Genomic DNA, 16435 nt, shown 5'->3' with positions numbered 1-16435 from the left:
GGGATAAATTTGACTGAATGGGCAATCAGGTGTTATTTTTCACTAACAATAAAAAGCTAAAAATGGAAAGTAAGTCAAATCTGAGGGACAGATGGACCATGTAGAAAAACAGTGATCTAAGTTACTAGCCCCAAAAGCAAGGATACCTGAGGCAGACCAGGCAAAAGACTGGTTGTTACTACCCAAATATAAAACAAAGAGCCATGTGATGAAATATTAAGGCTAAAAATGAGGAAAATTAAACCCACACTTTATGAGAAATTGGCGGGAGGAAGGCCTCAAATCTAGAAGCATATCAGACCTCTACATTGTAAAACCTCATTTTCAGAATATATGAATTAATCACTTACTTCATTTTATCTATGGTCAGGTAATATATTCTCTGATAAGACAAATAGGAAAATAAAGGTTTGATTTTTTTCATCTCCTCTATAAACTATTACAAAGAATAACTTTCTACCATCTTGAAATTTTTCAAAGCTTTTTGAGAAACACACACAAATAATTTGGATTTAGTCGATTTTATTTACAGTTTTGTTTTGTTTTTTTTTTTTTTTTACATTTCAGAGCATTACAGAATTACATTTTCTCATTTTCTGACCTGCAAACAGATACCTTAAATGGAAATATTTTTTTAAAAATTATCAAATTAGGTACATCCAAAATGCAACAATTACACACATGACAATTAATTCACAAAGTGTAATTTACCAGGACGTATCCTAAGAATTTAGGAAGAGCCAGTCAGGAGAAATCTGACCAAATTTAGCAATCAACTATTTACATATCCAAAGACAAACCTACCTAAACTCCCAAACCAGAAATTTGAAAGTTTTTGTTAAATCCCCACTTGAACGAAAGAGTGATGATTCAAACCTTGTCAGCCTTAAAAGTCTTAACCCCAAATACCGGGCTATTTCCCCAGCCTGCAACTGAATAGCAAGCATCTCAGTTTGTCAAACACCTAAGTATCAAACTCCTGTGCCATTGCGCACATAGAAAGGCTACGTATTCATTAATTAAAAAACAAGTAGTCATTAAATATCCACACTATTCCCCCCCCCACCCCCAACCCAGCTCACCAGCCCTTACTGCAATCCCAAATACGCAACCTGTGTCACATAGTGACAGGCTATATGTTATATATATGTATGTATGCATATACACACATATACGTACATGTGCGTATATAAATATACACACATACACACAGTACTAGGTACAAATGGCAATTAACAGTCCCTGCAAAAATTCATTTTCAGTTGAGGCTATGGCTCCTATGCCTTGGGATGGTTTGATTTCAAAACTGAAAAATACTAAAATCTCACTTCCTTAAGACAAAATTTGACTGCTTGTTCAGTTTAAGCTTCTCAGTCTAAAAATGGCTATAAGGTAAGTATAAAAAAGCAGCCAACCGAGTACAATTCCTCTCTCCGATTTGGCCAAGCTATTTCGTAGAAGTTATTCCTAACTAGACTAGAAAATCTGTGGCGCCTTCCAATGGTTCTTGCCTACCTTACTGTCCACGTTCACGTTTCAAACTGTGTCAACAGAGCCCGCACTTCAGGGGTCAGCTGCTTGGCAGCCTTAGCCGCCTCTGCGATAGCCTTGCGGTACAGGCCCTTTCTCTTCTTATTAAAGCGTGACTGGAAGTTTTCTAAAAAGGGGGAGAGTTGCGAAAGAGCAAGAAAAGAGGTTGTTGGAGACCCAAACCATGAAATACGGGCCTCCTGTCGAACTAAAAGGCCGTTATCTTTCCGGCTCACAGTTATAGTAAGAATACGGGCTGGCCACCAAGGGAAGCCATAGATCTTGGCCCAAACAATGTCCCCTACACATATGGTCCTGCCATCTGGTGTGACGCATTTAGAGACGTTTTTGGAAAAGACTTTCATTTTCAAGGAATTACTGAGCTTTTTCTCTTCCTTTGAAGAGGAGGAAGTGGAGGAGGTGGAAGGTGCATGCATACTGCCTGGAGGAAAATCAAAGCTTTCAGAAGAGCTACACTCGGAGTTGGAGGATTTCAAATCATCTGTGCTATCAATGCTACACACTGAAGCACTGGAAGAGTCAGATTTCTTTTGATTTAGGGTCATGTAAACAGAGATATTGCTTTTGCTGCCCTTTTTGCCCAGTGTCTGTGGTTCATCCTGCTCACCAGGCACAAGCACTTCATTTGTGTCCTGAACCTCACTGCTGGCCTCTTCGGGGCCTTTTGAGGGACTCTGATTTTCTGAAGGGGCCTCACCTGCTGAGCGGGTAGAGGTGCAGCGAGACTGGGGCTTGGGTGCCATCTTGCCACTCCGCATTTTCTCAAGTCCTGTCTTCAAAGAAGAGTCATTTTCTTCATTCCTGTACCTTTGTGGTTTTAAACGAACCCGGGGTGGAAGGGAACCTGAGCTAGGACTCTGATAGCGACGTGTGAAATGGACTTTTGAATGTGCATTTTTGGATGTAGAGGTTTCACTTTGCTTCTTTTGCGCCTTCTCTTTGGCCATTTTCAGCACTTCCCGAGCCTTTGCATGATCCATGTTCTTACTCTGGAGCACTTTTTTAGTGCTTAACTGAGCTTTTGATGTATTTGCCTGAGCAGAAACTTTGACTACTCTGCCTCTGCTGTGAGCAATACTGGAAACCTTCACCACAGCATTTCTTCTCTGGCTTTCGTTTTGGTTTTTCCCATCCACTTTATGGTCAGTTTTCAGTTTTTTGTTCACAGTAGTTACACTTTCGTTTTTCCGTTTTTTATCTTCATATTTAGAAGAGTCACTTGCACTACTACCTTTTCTAATTTCCTTTTTCTCCGCAACAACACTGTTTTTACATTTGTCACACAGGACTTGCCTGGGTCGCAGTTTAATAGCATTCATTATTGAAGTAGGTTCTTCCCTGTACATTTTTCGTTTGGGTCGCTTAATTTTCCGAGGCGGTGGCTGAGGTATTGACTGGTTATAGGTGTCCCTGATAAACAAAGGGGGAGGGTAAGGTGCTCCTTCATGGAAGAGAGGCGGTGGTTTGGAAGTCCACAGGCTTTCGGCCAAGCCTGGCTCGGGAGGCGAGATGGGAGAAGGGTCATCGGGAACAGCACCATTCACTTCACGCTTCACTTCTGTCCCTTCTTGGAATGTATTACATTGGAGCTGCATGGCTTCAGGTTTCTCCTTATATTCCCTTTTGGGAAACACTGTCACAGGGATCCCATGGGGCCCAAACCTTGGAAAGAAATCAAAGAAAAAAAAAAAAGAAGCCATTAACTCAATGTCTATGATTCAGTTTCTTAAACTGAAACAACACCTAGTGTTTGTTCGTATGACCTTTCCTGAACTCTATTTCATATTAAAGAATAAAAACAGGGCGCCTGGGTGGCTCAGTTGGTTAAGCGACTGCCTTCAGCTCAGGGCTATGATCCTGGAGTCCCAGGATCGAGTCTCCCATTGGGCTCCCTGCTCAGCAGGGAGTCTGCTTCTCCCTCTGACCCTTCCCCCTCAGGCTCTCTCTCTCTCTCTCAAATAAATAAATAAAATATTAAAAAAAAAAAGAAGAAAAACAAAAACCTACTGACCACCTCCCTGCCAAAATCCCAAAGCCCTTCATTTTTTATTGTTCCTACATTTTAGGTATAAACAGATTACACATTTAGGTATAAACTCAAATGACTGGTCTAAGCAGCGCCAAAATAGCGGACATTATTTAAAATAGACCTTTTAGTCTTAGATCAGAAAGGCGTTCTATCAGCTTAACATTATATGTCATTTGATGTTACATTCGCTGGACTATGGACAACTCCAGCACATGCAACTATGAATATGCAACATACGTTATCTCCCTCTGGTTATAAGAGCTTGCAAAAGCCTCACAAAGCAAATTCAGGTTAACTACCCAAAAACAGAGTAAAATCCCATCTCAACTTCACTTAACCACTGAAGATTCAAAGACCAGCTGCTCCTCTACTCTTGCACCCTAACTCTTTAAGCCCTTCATCTACCTTCTGCCCCCCAAAACCATAAAAATATGAGAAATTCAGATGCCCAAATTACCGCACAAGCAGACAGATATGGAGCTGTGGCTAACTTTTTAAAAAATATTAAGAAATATTTTCACATTGTAATCTAATAACATTTATGTATGTATACATGCATGCATATATACATATATAAATACACACTTATGCCAAAGTTTCACTAAATGTTTAACCTTGTATTATGTGATACATAATGGTATTTTCCCCCTATTCTGGTCTATTTCATTTGTTTAAATGCTAGTCAGACACATTACAAGGATTTTAAAACTGGTCCAGACCTAGTTTGCAAAGCACTGGTATAGAACACAAATCTACAATTCTCAGTTTATAATAAAACAAGGCAAGGATCAGCTTCACAGTCAGAACTCCTGCAGATGCAAATGCCTTGCATGTCTGTTTCTCTTGAGAATAAGTCTCATTTCTCGTTCTCTAACATGTCCTTATGTCCCCCAAAAGGTTCGGAGTATCTTTCTTGGGAAGAAATCTTGACGTTAAGTTCTTAGGGCTATAAACACACTTAACCTCAGACAGGGATGTAGCAAGTGCCACCACTACCACTTCTGTTTATGATCCCCTAAATTATTTTCTCCTTGAAGTCTTCTGTTTGGCGACCACAAACCACAAAGGAAGGGGAAAGCTTTTACCTAGGGTGGGACAGACTTGAATCTGGGCTAGTCCACAAAGGATACCCTCCTCTCTACATCAGAGTTTGCAAAGTGGCTTTCCTGTCTAGCATAGCATTGGTACTTAAATGTTTGCTTCCTATTTACTTGCCAAGGCAATCTGAACAGTCTTTTCTGATATGAATGAGAGAGGTGATTTTTGGATTTTCACAAACAGCTCCATAAAAAAAACAATGTAACTTATCTGAGGTGAGTCCACTACTGATACAAGCAGTCAAATTTCTAACTCTTAAGAAGCTATCATTTTGCCCCACTGCACCTTCACATGGTGTTTTCACAGCTGAATAAAAAATGCCCATCCTCGTATTAGGCGTAACTATAATCATCCTAATGTCTGAGGTGAAGTTTCACACCTGTCCTTATGAACTTTGTATCCGCAGTGTTACTGAACGTCTCTAGATGCAGTTTTTGTATGTGTAAAATGGGCTAACACATTTCCTACCTTACAGGATTCAGGTAAGGACTAACAGGAAAATGCCAGCCATTTTCTTGACTAAAATTTACTTCATTTAATTAATTTGATTTTTTTTTGTAATTTATTTTTTTCAAGATTTTACTTATTTGACACAAAGAGAGCTTGCACAAGTAGGCAGAGAGGCAGGAAAAGGCAGAGGGAGAAGTAGGCTTCCTGCTGAGCGGAGAGTGGGGGGCCCTCCCCCCATCCCAGGAGGCTGGATCATGACGACCTGAGCAGAACGCAGACACTCAACAGACTGAGCCACCCACACACCCCATTTGATCTTATTTTCAACTAAATTACTAGACTTTAGGATCATTTCTGTATCTTAATTTATAATCTCAAAGTCAGGATGATCTAGCCAATGACTTTAGAACTTTATACCAAATAAGCTGTGGAATCTATTGTTTTCCCTCAGGGAGTTTAATAAAAACATTAATTTCACTTCTGGGGTTTTTTCTTTGCCTTTCCCTCTAAAGCATATAAAATACAAACATTAAACGTTTTAAAGTAACACAGGAAGGCACTTCATTGTGTAATAATGAAGCACGAAAAGGGGTGGGGGGAGCAGCCACACTAGTAACTGTGGGTGGTAGATGTTTGGCAAAAGTAGGAAAATATTTTTAAGTAATAATAAATCTTTCTCAAAGGCCCAGAAAGATTGAATCACCCTAAGAAGAACAGGGATATCAATGTACTACTTCGTCTCAGTAATCATGTTGCCTCCCTAACATGGACAACACTTAGTATTATGACGGTGTGTTGTTTTTTTTTTTAAAGATTTGACAGATTTTATTTATTTGACAGAGAGAGACAGCCAGCGAGAGAGGGAGCAAAAGCAGGGGGAGTGCGAGAGGAAGAAGCAGGCTTCCAGCAGAGGAGCCTGATGTGGAGCTCGATCCCATAACGCCAGGATCACGCCCTGAGCCAAAGGCAGATACTTAATGACTGAGCCACCCAGGCGCCCCCATGATACTGTTTTTAAACTAATGGTGGAAATGTTGGTTGTGAAATCAATTTCCAGGATCACAACTATGATTTAAGTATTAAAAATCAGAGTCTAAATATATGTAACTGCAATGAAACTTTCATATATGTATGTATATACACACCCACACGTAAAATACATCTGTAACTATGCTCAAAATTTTGAAAACCATCAATTTATGAAACTGTAACCTTAATAAGAATATAAAGTAGCAACAAAACTACACCCTCTTCAGCACATGGCTGATTCAGTCACTAGAGCATGTGACTCGATCTCAGAGTGGTGAATTCAAGCCCCAGGTTGGGCATGGAGCCTCCTTACAAGTGTGTTCTCTAGAAATCTGAACACTCTGTGGTCCTTGAAAATGAAGATTCCTAAGCCCTGCCCCAAGACTGAATCGTAAGACCCTCTCCTAGGGGAGAACACAGGACTTACATTTTTAGCAAGCACTTTTGCTTTAGAAGGTATTTATGTTTCAAGTGAACGTTCACCAAAGGGTGACCTCAGCATAGGAGGATTTGAATCATTCCAGGGGTAGAAGGCTAACTAGTATCCCTTGCTTGAGTTTCTTCTAGAAGAACTTTTCACAAATTCTTTAAGACTTGAGCAATAAGATGCAGATGCATCTGTCCTCTTTTCCCCACCCCTTCTTCATGCAACAAGAAGGTATTCATTAACCTTATCAATGACTCATCCTAACCCTTACCTATTTTCAGTATTCTTTAACCACAACCCAAAAATTCTAAAGGAAAAATATTCAGGTATTATGGCTTAATTAAATATAATTTCTGGGGAACCTGTGTGGCTCAGTCAGTGGAGCATGTGACCCGATCTGGGGCTTGTGACACTGTGAGTTTGAGACCCACACTGGGTGTACAGTTTACTTAAAAATAAAAAAATCTTTGGGGGAAGTGGGTGGCTCAGTCAGTTAAGCATCAGGCTCTCCGGTTTCAGCTCAGGTCGTCATCTCATGGTTGTAGGACTGAGCCTGTGTTGGGCTCCCCACTCAATGGGGAGTTTGCTTGAGATTCTCTCTCCCTCTTCCTCTGCCCCTACTCCCCCAATCCGCTAGCTTGCGGGCTCTCTCTCAAAATTAAAAAAAAAAAAAAATCAATGAATAAAAAAAAAAAAACTTAAAAAAATAAAAATAAATAGCTTCTGAGGAAAACCAGGTGAAGTGTACCAGAGACCATTCTGAACTATCTTTGCAGATTTCCTGTGAATCTAAAGTGAAGTTTTAAAACTACCTACCTAAATAATTGAGTAATAACGATAGCCAAAATTTTGAGGAGGGAGAATACTGGGGCTTAACAGTTATTTTGTGTCAAGGCAAGAGAAGAGAAAAAGGATCCTCACCTAATGTAAAGGTGAAACAAATGTAATATAGAGTATTTATATAAGCTACAATTCAAAATGTGATTTATAATTATAGTAAGGATAAGAGAATTTTCTAGTATTTAAGTTCAGACTTCAGAGACCTGAATTTTACTGATGATTCTAGATCTGACTAAATGAAGCTTTTATTCACCCACTGACAAAATTATGGTATTTGCTTAAGATTTTCTGCATTACCAATCAATCCTATACTAAATAGGTATTACTTCTTGGAGTGAAACTATCATCAAAATTCCCTTTCCACAGGAATACTTCAAACAAAACAAAAAATGTTTACCAACAACTCTTAACCTATTACACTGAAAGTGTTTTTTCAAATGCTGATGTATTTAAATGAATGAATGAATGCTGATATATTGTTTATCAGCATTAACCTCACAGCAACCTCAATCACCTTATCTCTGACCTAGGATGATATCCTTTCCTTCCTGTTTACAATAGTTTAACAGTGCACAACTGATTCTCATTTTCTTCTTTCAAATTCCGGTTGCCAAGCTCCAACTCTAAGAGGAAATTCTTCTAAAAGTACTGTACAATAAAAACAAAAAGCAAAAAACTAAGGTATTATATTTTAGGCAAGAAAACAGAGGCCCTAAAAAATTTGACACTCAAAAAATTCAGGAGGGTTAGTTGAGACACGCCCCAATGTTCTGGCTGGACCAGACTTCCCTCTAATAAACAGAAAACAAAAACCTTTCCTTCCCAAAATTATGTTCTCTTAAAGAATCCACAGTAAGAAAAATTTATATGCAATTAACCACATGAAAAATAATAATCCAGATTCATTTCAATTCAAGCAGTTGTTTTTTGTTTGTTTTTTAAAGATTTTATTTATTTATGTGAGAGAGACAGCCAGAGAGAGGGAACACAGCAGGGGAGAGGGAGAGGAAGAAGCGGGCTCCCAGCCGAGGAGCCAAATGTGGGACTCGATGCCCGGAACGCGCCCGAACGCCGGGAATCACGCCCTGAGCCGAAGGCAGACGCTTAACGACTGCGCTACCCGGGAGCCCCTCAAGCAGTTGTTTTTAAGACATTATTTCTTCCTTAAATTAGCAACAGGTTAAAACATAAAGGAGGGAGGGGCGCCTGGGTGGCTCAGTCGTTAAGCGCCTGCCTTCGGCTCAGGGTGTGATCCTGGCGTTCTAGGATCAAGTCCCACATCAAGTCCCACATCGGGCTTCTCCGCTGGGAGCCTGCTTCTTCCTCTCCCACGCCCCCTGCTTGTGTTCCCTCTCTCGCTGGCTGTCTCTGTCAAATAAATGAGGTAAAATCGTTAAAAAAAAAAAAATCATAAAGGAGGGAAAACTATAAAGCAACCTTATTTTGGTTCACATTTCATCTCTGGAGATCGGTTATTATGTCAAAATTTAATCTCAGAACAAATGAAATTAATTCAATTAGGCTGTACACAGAAGAATATTTTAGAAAAATAAGTGTGTATCTAGGCCTCCCAAAATTAAAAATTCAAGCCAGTAACCACAATTCTGGATATACAGCCAAAATAATCAAAAACAGGGTCTCCCAGAGATACCTGCATACCCGTGCTCATAGCAATATTATACACAATAGCCAAAAAGTGGAAACCCAAGCACCCATCAACAAATGGATAAAATGTGGTATGTACATACAATAGAATACTATTCGGCCTTAAAATGATAATCCTGTCACATGTTACAAGATGGATGAACCTTGAGACCATTATGCTAAGTTGCAGTAAGCCAGAAACAGAGAGAAACCGTGTGATTCCACTTATGTAAGATATCTAAAGTAGTCAGACAGAGTAGAATTGGTGGTTGTCAGGGACTAGTGAGTTGTTTAATGGGTCTAGAATTTTAGTTTTACAAGATTAAAAAGTTCTGGAGATCTGTTTCACAACAATGTGAATGTACTTAACACTACTTACTGAACTATACACTTAAAAATGGTTAAGGTAGGGTGGTGCCTTGGGGCACCTGGGTGGGTCAGTTGGTTAAGCATCTGCCTCTGCTTGAGTCACCATCGATTGTGGCTCCGGGATCAAGCCCCTTGTTGGGCTCTGCACTCTGCAGGGAGCCTGCTTCTTCCTCTGCTCCTCCCCACTCATGCTCTCAAATAAATAAAATCTTTAAAAAAAACAAACAAAAAGATGGGGGGCACCTAGGTGGCGCAGGCAGTTAAGCAGCCAATTCTTGATTTCAGCTCAGGTCACGATCTCAGTGTCCTGAGATGGAGCCCCACGGTCAAGCTCCAAGCTCAGCATGGAGTCTGCTTAGGTTTCTCACCTTCTGCCCCTCCCTCCTACAGGCTCTCACTCTCTAAAATCAATCTTTTAAAAAATGGTTAAGATGGAGGCTCCTGGGTAGTTCAGTCAGTTAAGCACCAACTGTTGATTGTGGCTCAAGTCATAATCTCAGCCCTGTGCTGGGCTTCCCGCTTTAGGCTCAGCAGGGAGTGGGCTGAGATTCTCTCCCTACCTCTGCCTCTGCCCCTCCCCGCTGCTCTCTCTGTAAAATAAATGTTAACTTTTAAAAAAATGGTTAAGATGGCACATATTATGTGTTTTTTACCAACATTTTTTTTTAACTGTAGATCTACCTAACATAGAGGGGAAAGTTTGATGAGAAGCAGCTGATGTTCATGATAGTAAAGCAATGACTAGTACAAGGGAAATTGAGGAGTAACAGGGCAACACCCTGACCTAAGGGAGAATCTAAGTGAACATCAGCAATGAGGGCAAATGTAGAACCCCGAGAACACCTCATCGCCTATGTAACCTGAACCTCTTTGAGCAACTATCAGAGAAATCTAAATTGAGGAATAGTACCTACCACATATATTCTATGGCAACTGAATGCAATACATGGTCATTTACTGGAGGAGGGAAAAAGCTTTAAAAGGACATTGGAAAAATTGACAAAACAATGAAATATGGGCTGCAAATTAGATAAAAGTACTCTCAGTTTCTTGGATTTGAAACTATCCTGATCTTAAGAAATAAATGCACAAATATTACGGGGTAAAGGAGAATGATGTCTGCAAACTACTCTCAAAATAGTTTAAGAAAAAAATACGTTTAAAGAACAATAAAGCGAACATGGCAAAATGCTAAAAATTAGTGAATCTAGATAAAGCTTAAGAGTTCTCTGCTGTGTGAAATCTCAAAATAAAGAGGTTTTCAGTATTAGTTTTAAAAAGTATAATCCTAAATTTAGTTCACCTCAGCTCCACCAAAACATTTAAGTAAAGAAAATTTATAAAAAAGAAAACTTGGGGGCACCTGGCTGGCTCAGTCAGTAGAGCATGGGCCTCAATCTCAGGGTTACGTGTTCAAGCCCAAGAAATTAAAAATTCTACTTAAGCAGAAATGCCAGCAAACACATCTCAAGTACCACTAAGCACAAAATCTATATTCAGGGGGCGCCTGGGTGGCACAGCAGTTAAGCATCTGCCTTCGGCTCAGGGCATGATCCCGGCGTTCTGGGATCGAGCCCCACATCAGGCTTCTTCCGCTATGAGCCTGCTTCTTCCTCTCCCACTCCCCCTGCTTGTGTTCCCTCTCTCACTGGCTGCCTCTATCTCTGTCGAATGAATAAATAAATAAAATCTTTTAAAAAAAAAACATATTTTAAAAAAAAACTATATTCAGATACAACTATGTTAATTATTCAGAGGGTATAAAACTAAGTCCCAGCCCTAGAACCCAACTTCACTAGGCAAGACCAGAATGTAATACTCATTGCCAAGAGACTACAACTTGAGAGGGACAGCAATCACTGTGGATTAGTGATAAGGCAACAAGCTTTACAAGAAAAGGCCTAGAAGAACACAGGTAGACTAACTGAAAAGCAAAACAGGGAGTGGTAAAGAGTGGTTCCACATTTTTGAATGCTAGTAATCAATTTCGTGGCTTAAAAAAGTGGTTTAAAAAGGTGAAACACTGGGGCGCCTGGGTGGCTCAGTCGTTAAGTATCTGCCTTCAGCTCAGGGCGTGATCCCAGAATCCTGGCATCCAGCCCCGCATCGGGCTCCTCTGCTGGGGGCCTGCTTCTTCCTCCCACTCCCCCTGCTTGTGTTCCCTCTCTCGCTGGCTGTCTCTCTCTGTCAAATAAATAAAGTCTTTAAAAAAAAAAAAAGTGAAACACTGAGCAGGTGTGGTAAAAACCAGCAGATGACCAGATGCAGCATTAAGGAATCACCAGTCAGCAACCCGATTCCCCCTTCCAGGAGACCGGTAAGAATTCAGAGGCTTAAACAAGCAATAAAATAAAGATCACCCATCTGGCAGAAAGGGAAGGCATGCTGGAGTGTATAAGGGAGGGCACTGCTAATGAGGGTTTATGAAGAGTGTGGTGAATGGAAAACACTATCTTTCAAGAGGAGACCGAGACCAAGGAAGGCCTCTGATTATACAGTGATGGGATTGTAGGTGTCTCAAGCACTTTGTTAAAAACAAGCTCAGCTAGGCTAGTCTGGTCCTATCATTTTTAATAAGTGCAAAGAAAAGCACAAAGTTATCTGCCTTTTGCTAATTTGAAACATGTCATTCTCAAAGGTAAGCCCTTTACAATGTTTTAAAAGCATATAGGAGGCAATGACACCCGAAGGACTAAATTTCTCGGAGACTTTTTCTTCATGACAAAGCCCATCATTTCCTCACAAGCCATCTGCCCCAAGGGGTCAGTGGGTAGAAAAGATTAAGAAACATTCTATACCATACATTATGCAAGAATCTCCCAGTTATCTCATTCCCTAATAAAATATAAATGTCATCTTTATTAAAAAGGTAAAGTTATACTTCACAGATAACACCTGAAGCTTCTACAAATCATTTCAAGATATTTTAAAGATACAGATTACACTGCAATACAACAGGATTTCGGTTGAGCGGCTGGTCAAGCAAACCCATCATGTTAATTAACTGCCTCTTAGGAGCTACTTCTTCAAAGTCGTAATAGTTAATACGTACAGCACTTACTGTGTGCCAGGAACTATTTTAGTACATACTTATTCACATTCATTCATTTAATTACCACAAGCCTTTAGTTGCGGTTTGTACTATTTGATAGTACAAATAGTAAAGGATTTGTACTATCCCCATTTTAGAGAGAGGCTAAGTGACCTTCCCAACACCACACAGCTAGTAAGCAGCAGAGCCAGGATATGAATCCAAGCAGTCAACCCAGAAGCCAGGTTCTTTGCTGCTGCCGCTGCTACAGCCTCCCTTCATTTCCTCAAGTTACTTAACCCCTCTCCTCCACCGCCACTTCCCCACTAAGGGAGCGCAGGATCTGACACTGTCACACGCTCTCTTCTCCTGTAGAGACAGACAGGCTTCAGAACTTGAATTTTTCTGGTTTCTGAGATAATAAGCGGCCTATCATCAAGCACATTAATGCTTCAACAATGAAATGAAAAAACATTCACACTAAATGGGCGATATAGATATTATAGTCTCCATAAATTCAGTCAGGTTAGGTTTTCCCACCAATAAAGTAGTAAAAAGTTCAGTTTCCAGAGCTTTTTGGACACTGGAATTGCAGTTAAGTAACTTCCAAGAATTGTCATCTAGATTAAGAATATGCATAAACAGGGGCACCTGGGTAGCTCAGTCTATTGAGCACCAAGACTTGGGTTCAGTTTAGGTCATGCACTCAGGGTCTGAAGATCAAACCACAACTCAGGATAGTGTCTGCTTGAGAATCTCTGCCTCTACCCCCCCCCACTTTGCCCCTCCCCAGCTCATAGGCACTTGAGAGCTCTAAATTTTTAAATCTTAAAAAAATAAAAAAAGAACATGCGTAATTGCTCACCTTAGGGCCTAGTACACAGTAAGTAGGCACAATATATGGTAACCTTTAAAGTTAAAATGTATTCAATTTTTAAGTGAATATAGATAACGTTTTAATTAAAAATTCCAAGTATTACAAGAGCAATTTGTAGGGACTATGGGTTCCCAAGTGGGCAAGGACAAAGGATGAATTTATCAAGATAAAAACAAAATACACACCACTTATGAACTAGAATACCAGGAAATACCTTTTAAAAGTAACTGATGGGGAGGGAGGTTGCATAAAAGTTTTAAAATGACATCTCTCTAACCATAAAAATTTACCAATCTTTTAAAAGTCTACCCAATCCTCTCTTACAACATCATGGATAACTTTTCGAGAGGGCAGGGGGTTAAACACTAATAATTTAGAGTTTAAGCTCCGAATGACATACGTTCAAACAATCCTCTAAAAACTTACCTGGATAACTAGGCTTGGAAATAAAAAATGGAGATAATTATAGACAGAGAAAACACTTATGCTTCAGTCTTTTGAAAAGTACAAACAGTAGTAACACCTGTATGGTATTCAAATTATTACTCCTTAATAGTAAATTCTTTTAAAAAATAACCATTCAGAAAATTGTAATTGCCATGAAGTGACAAAATATTCTTAAAAGCAGACAAATCTTGACCTCACTTTCGTACATCACTTAGAGCAATACAGTTGACATTTTCCCAAAAAAATGAACACTGGTATAAAAGGATCTTTTTAATTATTAATGTAAACAACTCCTCAGTTTGCAAATTCTTGAACAGAATTCCCTTGGTCCTGGCTCCAAGATACCAATAAGCAGTTTTACATTTTCTATGTTTCCACTATGAATTCTAAGTACTTAGAATATTTCTTTTATACTATGTCTAATGGGGCCCATCACACAGAGGCCTAAATGATTTCTCAACAGACTAACTTAAAAAAAAATTTTTTTTATTCAATTTCTCTATTCCTATTTTACCAAAAACAGACTGTTCAACAACTTACAGTTTTCATCTTTAAAATATTTTCCAATTCAGCCATCCGGCACTTAACAAATACTGATGCTGTGCTCAGTGAACTTCGAATCTGACATTCTGTGACTCCTCTCTCAACAAGTGAACTCCACTGTTGCCAGGGCCAGGCCAACCAAGGCAAAATATCCCCAGGACCACATAAGAGGAAGAAACCCCATTTCCAAAAATGCCCAAAGTGTTCACTAAATTAAACTGAGGAGGAATTCATATTTTAAAAGCAAGCAGCTATTGCCTGGTTGAGAGAGGAACAAAGAGCCCTATCAGTTCTACCTACCAAGGTAACTTCCCACCAAAATCATAAGCTAAATGGTAATGGTAAAAATACAGAAGTATATCAGATTTAGAATGGACAGTTACAGTTTTCAAATCTTAGACAACTGCATATTGTTCAAAAATGGCATCTTTAAGCTAGCTACTAATATCTTATATTTCAATATCTATTTTAATATATAATAAAAAATATATTATAATTTTAGGCAATTTACTTAGTCTCTCTGAGCCTCAGTGTCTTTATCTGTGAAATGGGGATTAGCTGAATTTACTTTACTGGATTTCCAGAGAGTAAACTGAAAACAATGTATACAAAGTGCTTGGCCCAGAGACTAGTTTAAGAGTGGGAAATACATAGTAGCTATTGTTAATTACAGAAAGTGAAGACTGGCACCCTTCCTAGATGGTGGGAATATGCAGAGTGAGAATCAAGTATTATTGGAGGTATGAGTTTTAAAAGGCTAAAGGGGCGCCTGGGTGGCACAGCGGTTGGGCGTCTGCCTTCGGCTCAGGGCGTGATCCCGGCGTTACGGGATCGAGCCCCACATCGGGCTCCTCTGCTGTGAGCCTGCTTCTTCCTCTCCCACTCCCCCTGCTTGTGTTCCCTCTCTCACTGGCTGTCTCTATCTCTGTCAAATAAATAAATAAAAATAAAATCTTTAAAAAAAAAAAATAAATAAAAATAAAAGGCTAAAAAACCACTATTCTATTGTAAGGTGACTGTATAAAATGGGTCCAAGGGAAAAGGATTCAAGTTATGAACTACTAACTCCTAGTAGGCAACCAGATTTAAGAAACCTATTTGCAAAGTCTAATTACCAGTTCTATAATAAGGATCTGGATCTGCCACCCAAGTGGCCCATCCCCACATGTATTGCATACTTTGTAATTACATCCCAATCAAAATTAACCAGTAACTTTTAAAACAGGTTCAACAAATTTATGGTCCTACTATTTTGGCAAAACTACTCCCTAAAAATTACTTCTCTCCAAATATGGTACAAAAATCCCCTGCATCAGAATCATCTTGGGTTAAAACTGCAAATTGCAGTGGAGCTCAGAAATCTTAAGCACATTTGTTTAGAGGACCACTGCCCAAAGTGTTTAGCAAAAACATTCTGTATTAAATCAACCCAGGGTGTACCTTAACCTCCACTTACTTTCCTACAAGATCTGCCATTAGAGCAAGCTCTGTTCTGCTGGTAATGCGTGCCTGACTTAATCTGAGAATTTAGGGAGAACAGAGCCAATAAATATCAAGAAATAAGGATGCACTTCATAGGCACAAATAAGTACTAAGAACATCCTTCATTTTTTAATCAATGTGACATTAACTCAGCCATAACAGAGAAGATGAGCACATACTATACAAACCCTTTAATAGCCCCCCACAGAAAAACGATCTTAGGAAGCTTAAACCTAGTTTCATCAAGAACTTTGCTTTAAAACAGTAAACAGTGAGTATGGTCTGTCTTACACATAAAAGGCTGAAAATTAACCTTCTTAGAAGCCCCAAGTCCATTAATATATGCCTGGCAGTTTGTGTTTACAACAACTAGTTATCTAGTTTATAAAATTTAGTTTTAAGTTTTAAAATCTGTTCTGCTACAGGATTCTTCACACTCGAAACTAGGTTTTTAATGCCCAACAATTCATCACCTCAAAAAAAAAAAAAAATCAATCACAGTCCAACATGCTAAGGAAGAGCGCACTCTCAATACAGCATACACACTGCTTTAGTAGTGGGTGAACTAAAACTGTCTGGGTCAGAAAGTGACTGGCACTTGCCTCTGTGCTATCTTAC

At 39.5% G+C, this 16435-nt stretch overlaps 1 protein-coding gene across 9 annotated transcripts in view; it reads right to left on the bottom strand.

The window, feature by feature from the left end:
• PWWP2A (PWWP domain containing 2A) overlaps positions 1–16435 on the bottom strand; it is a 37330-nt gene that overhangs the window by 13272 nt on the left and 7623 nt on the right. For 5 of the 9 annotated variants that reach the window (XR_004624248.1, XM_034656783.1, XM_034656784.1 and 2 more), the window contains one exon: positions 1516–3213. Coding sequence is in view for 7 of the 9 variants with exons in the window: in XM_034656783.1 (XP_034512674.1) it covers positions 1530–3213 (1684 nt within the window). In the remaining 2 variants the exon portion in view is untranslated. The remainder of the gene's footprint in view (positions 1–1515; positions 3214–16435) is intronic. The other 4 variants (XR_004624249.1, XM_034656786.1, XM_034656789.1 and 1 more) reach the window with 2 other exon arrangements.

The sequence above is a fragment of the Ailuropoda melanoleuca genome, chromosome 3 (assembly GCF_002007445.2).
Source record: "Ailuropoda melanoleuca isolate Jingjing chromosome 3, ASM200744v2, whole genome shotgun sequence".
NCBI lineage: Eukaryota > Metazoa > Chordata > Mammalia > Carnivora > Ursidae > Ailuropoda > Ailuropoda melanoleuca.
The sequence above is the reverse complement of the archived record's forward strand: the minus strand, read 5'-3'. Positions and strand labels throughout refer to the sequence as shown.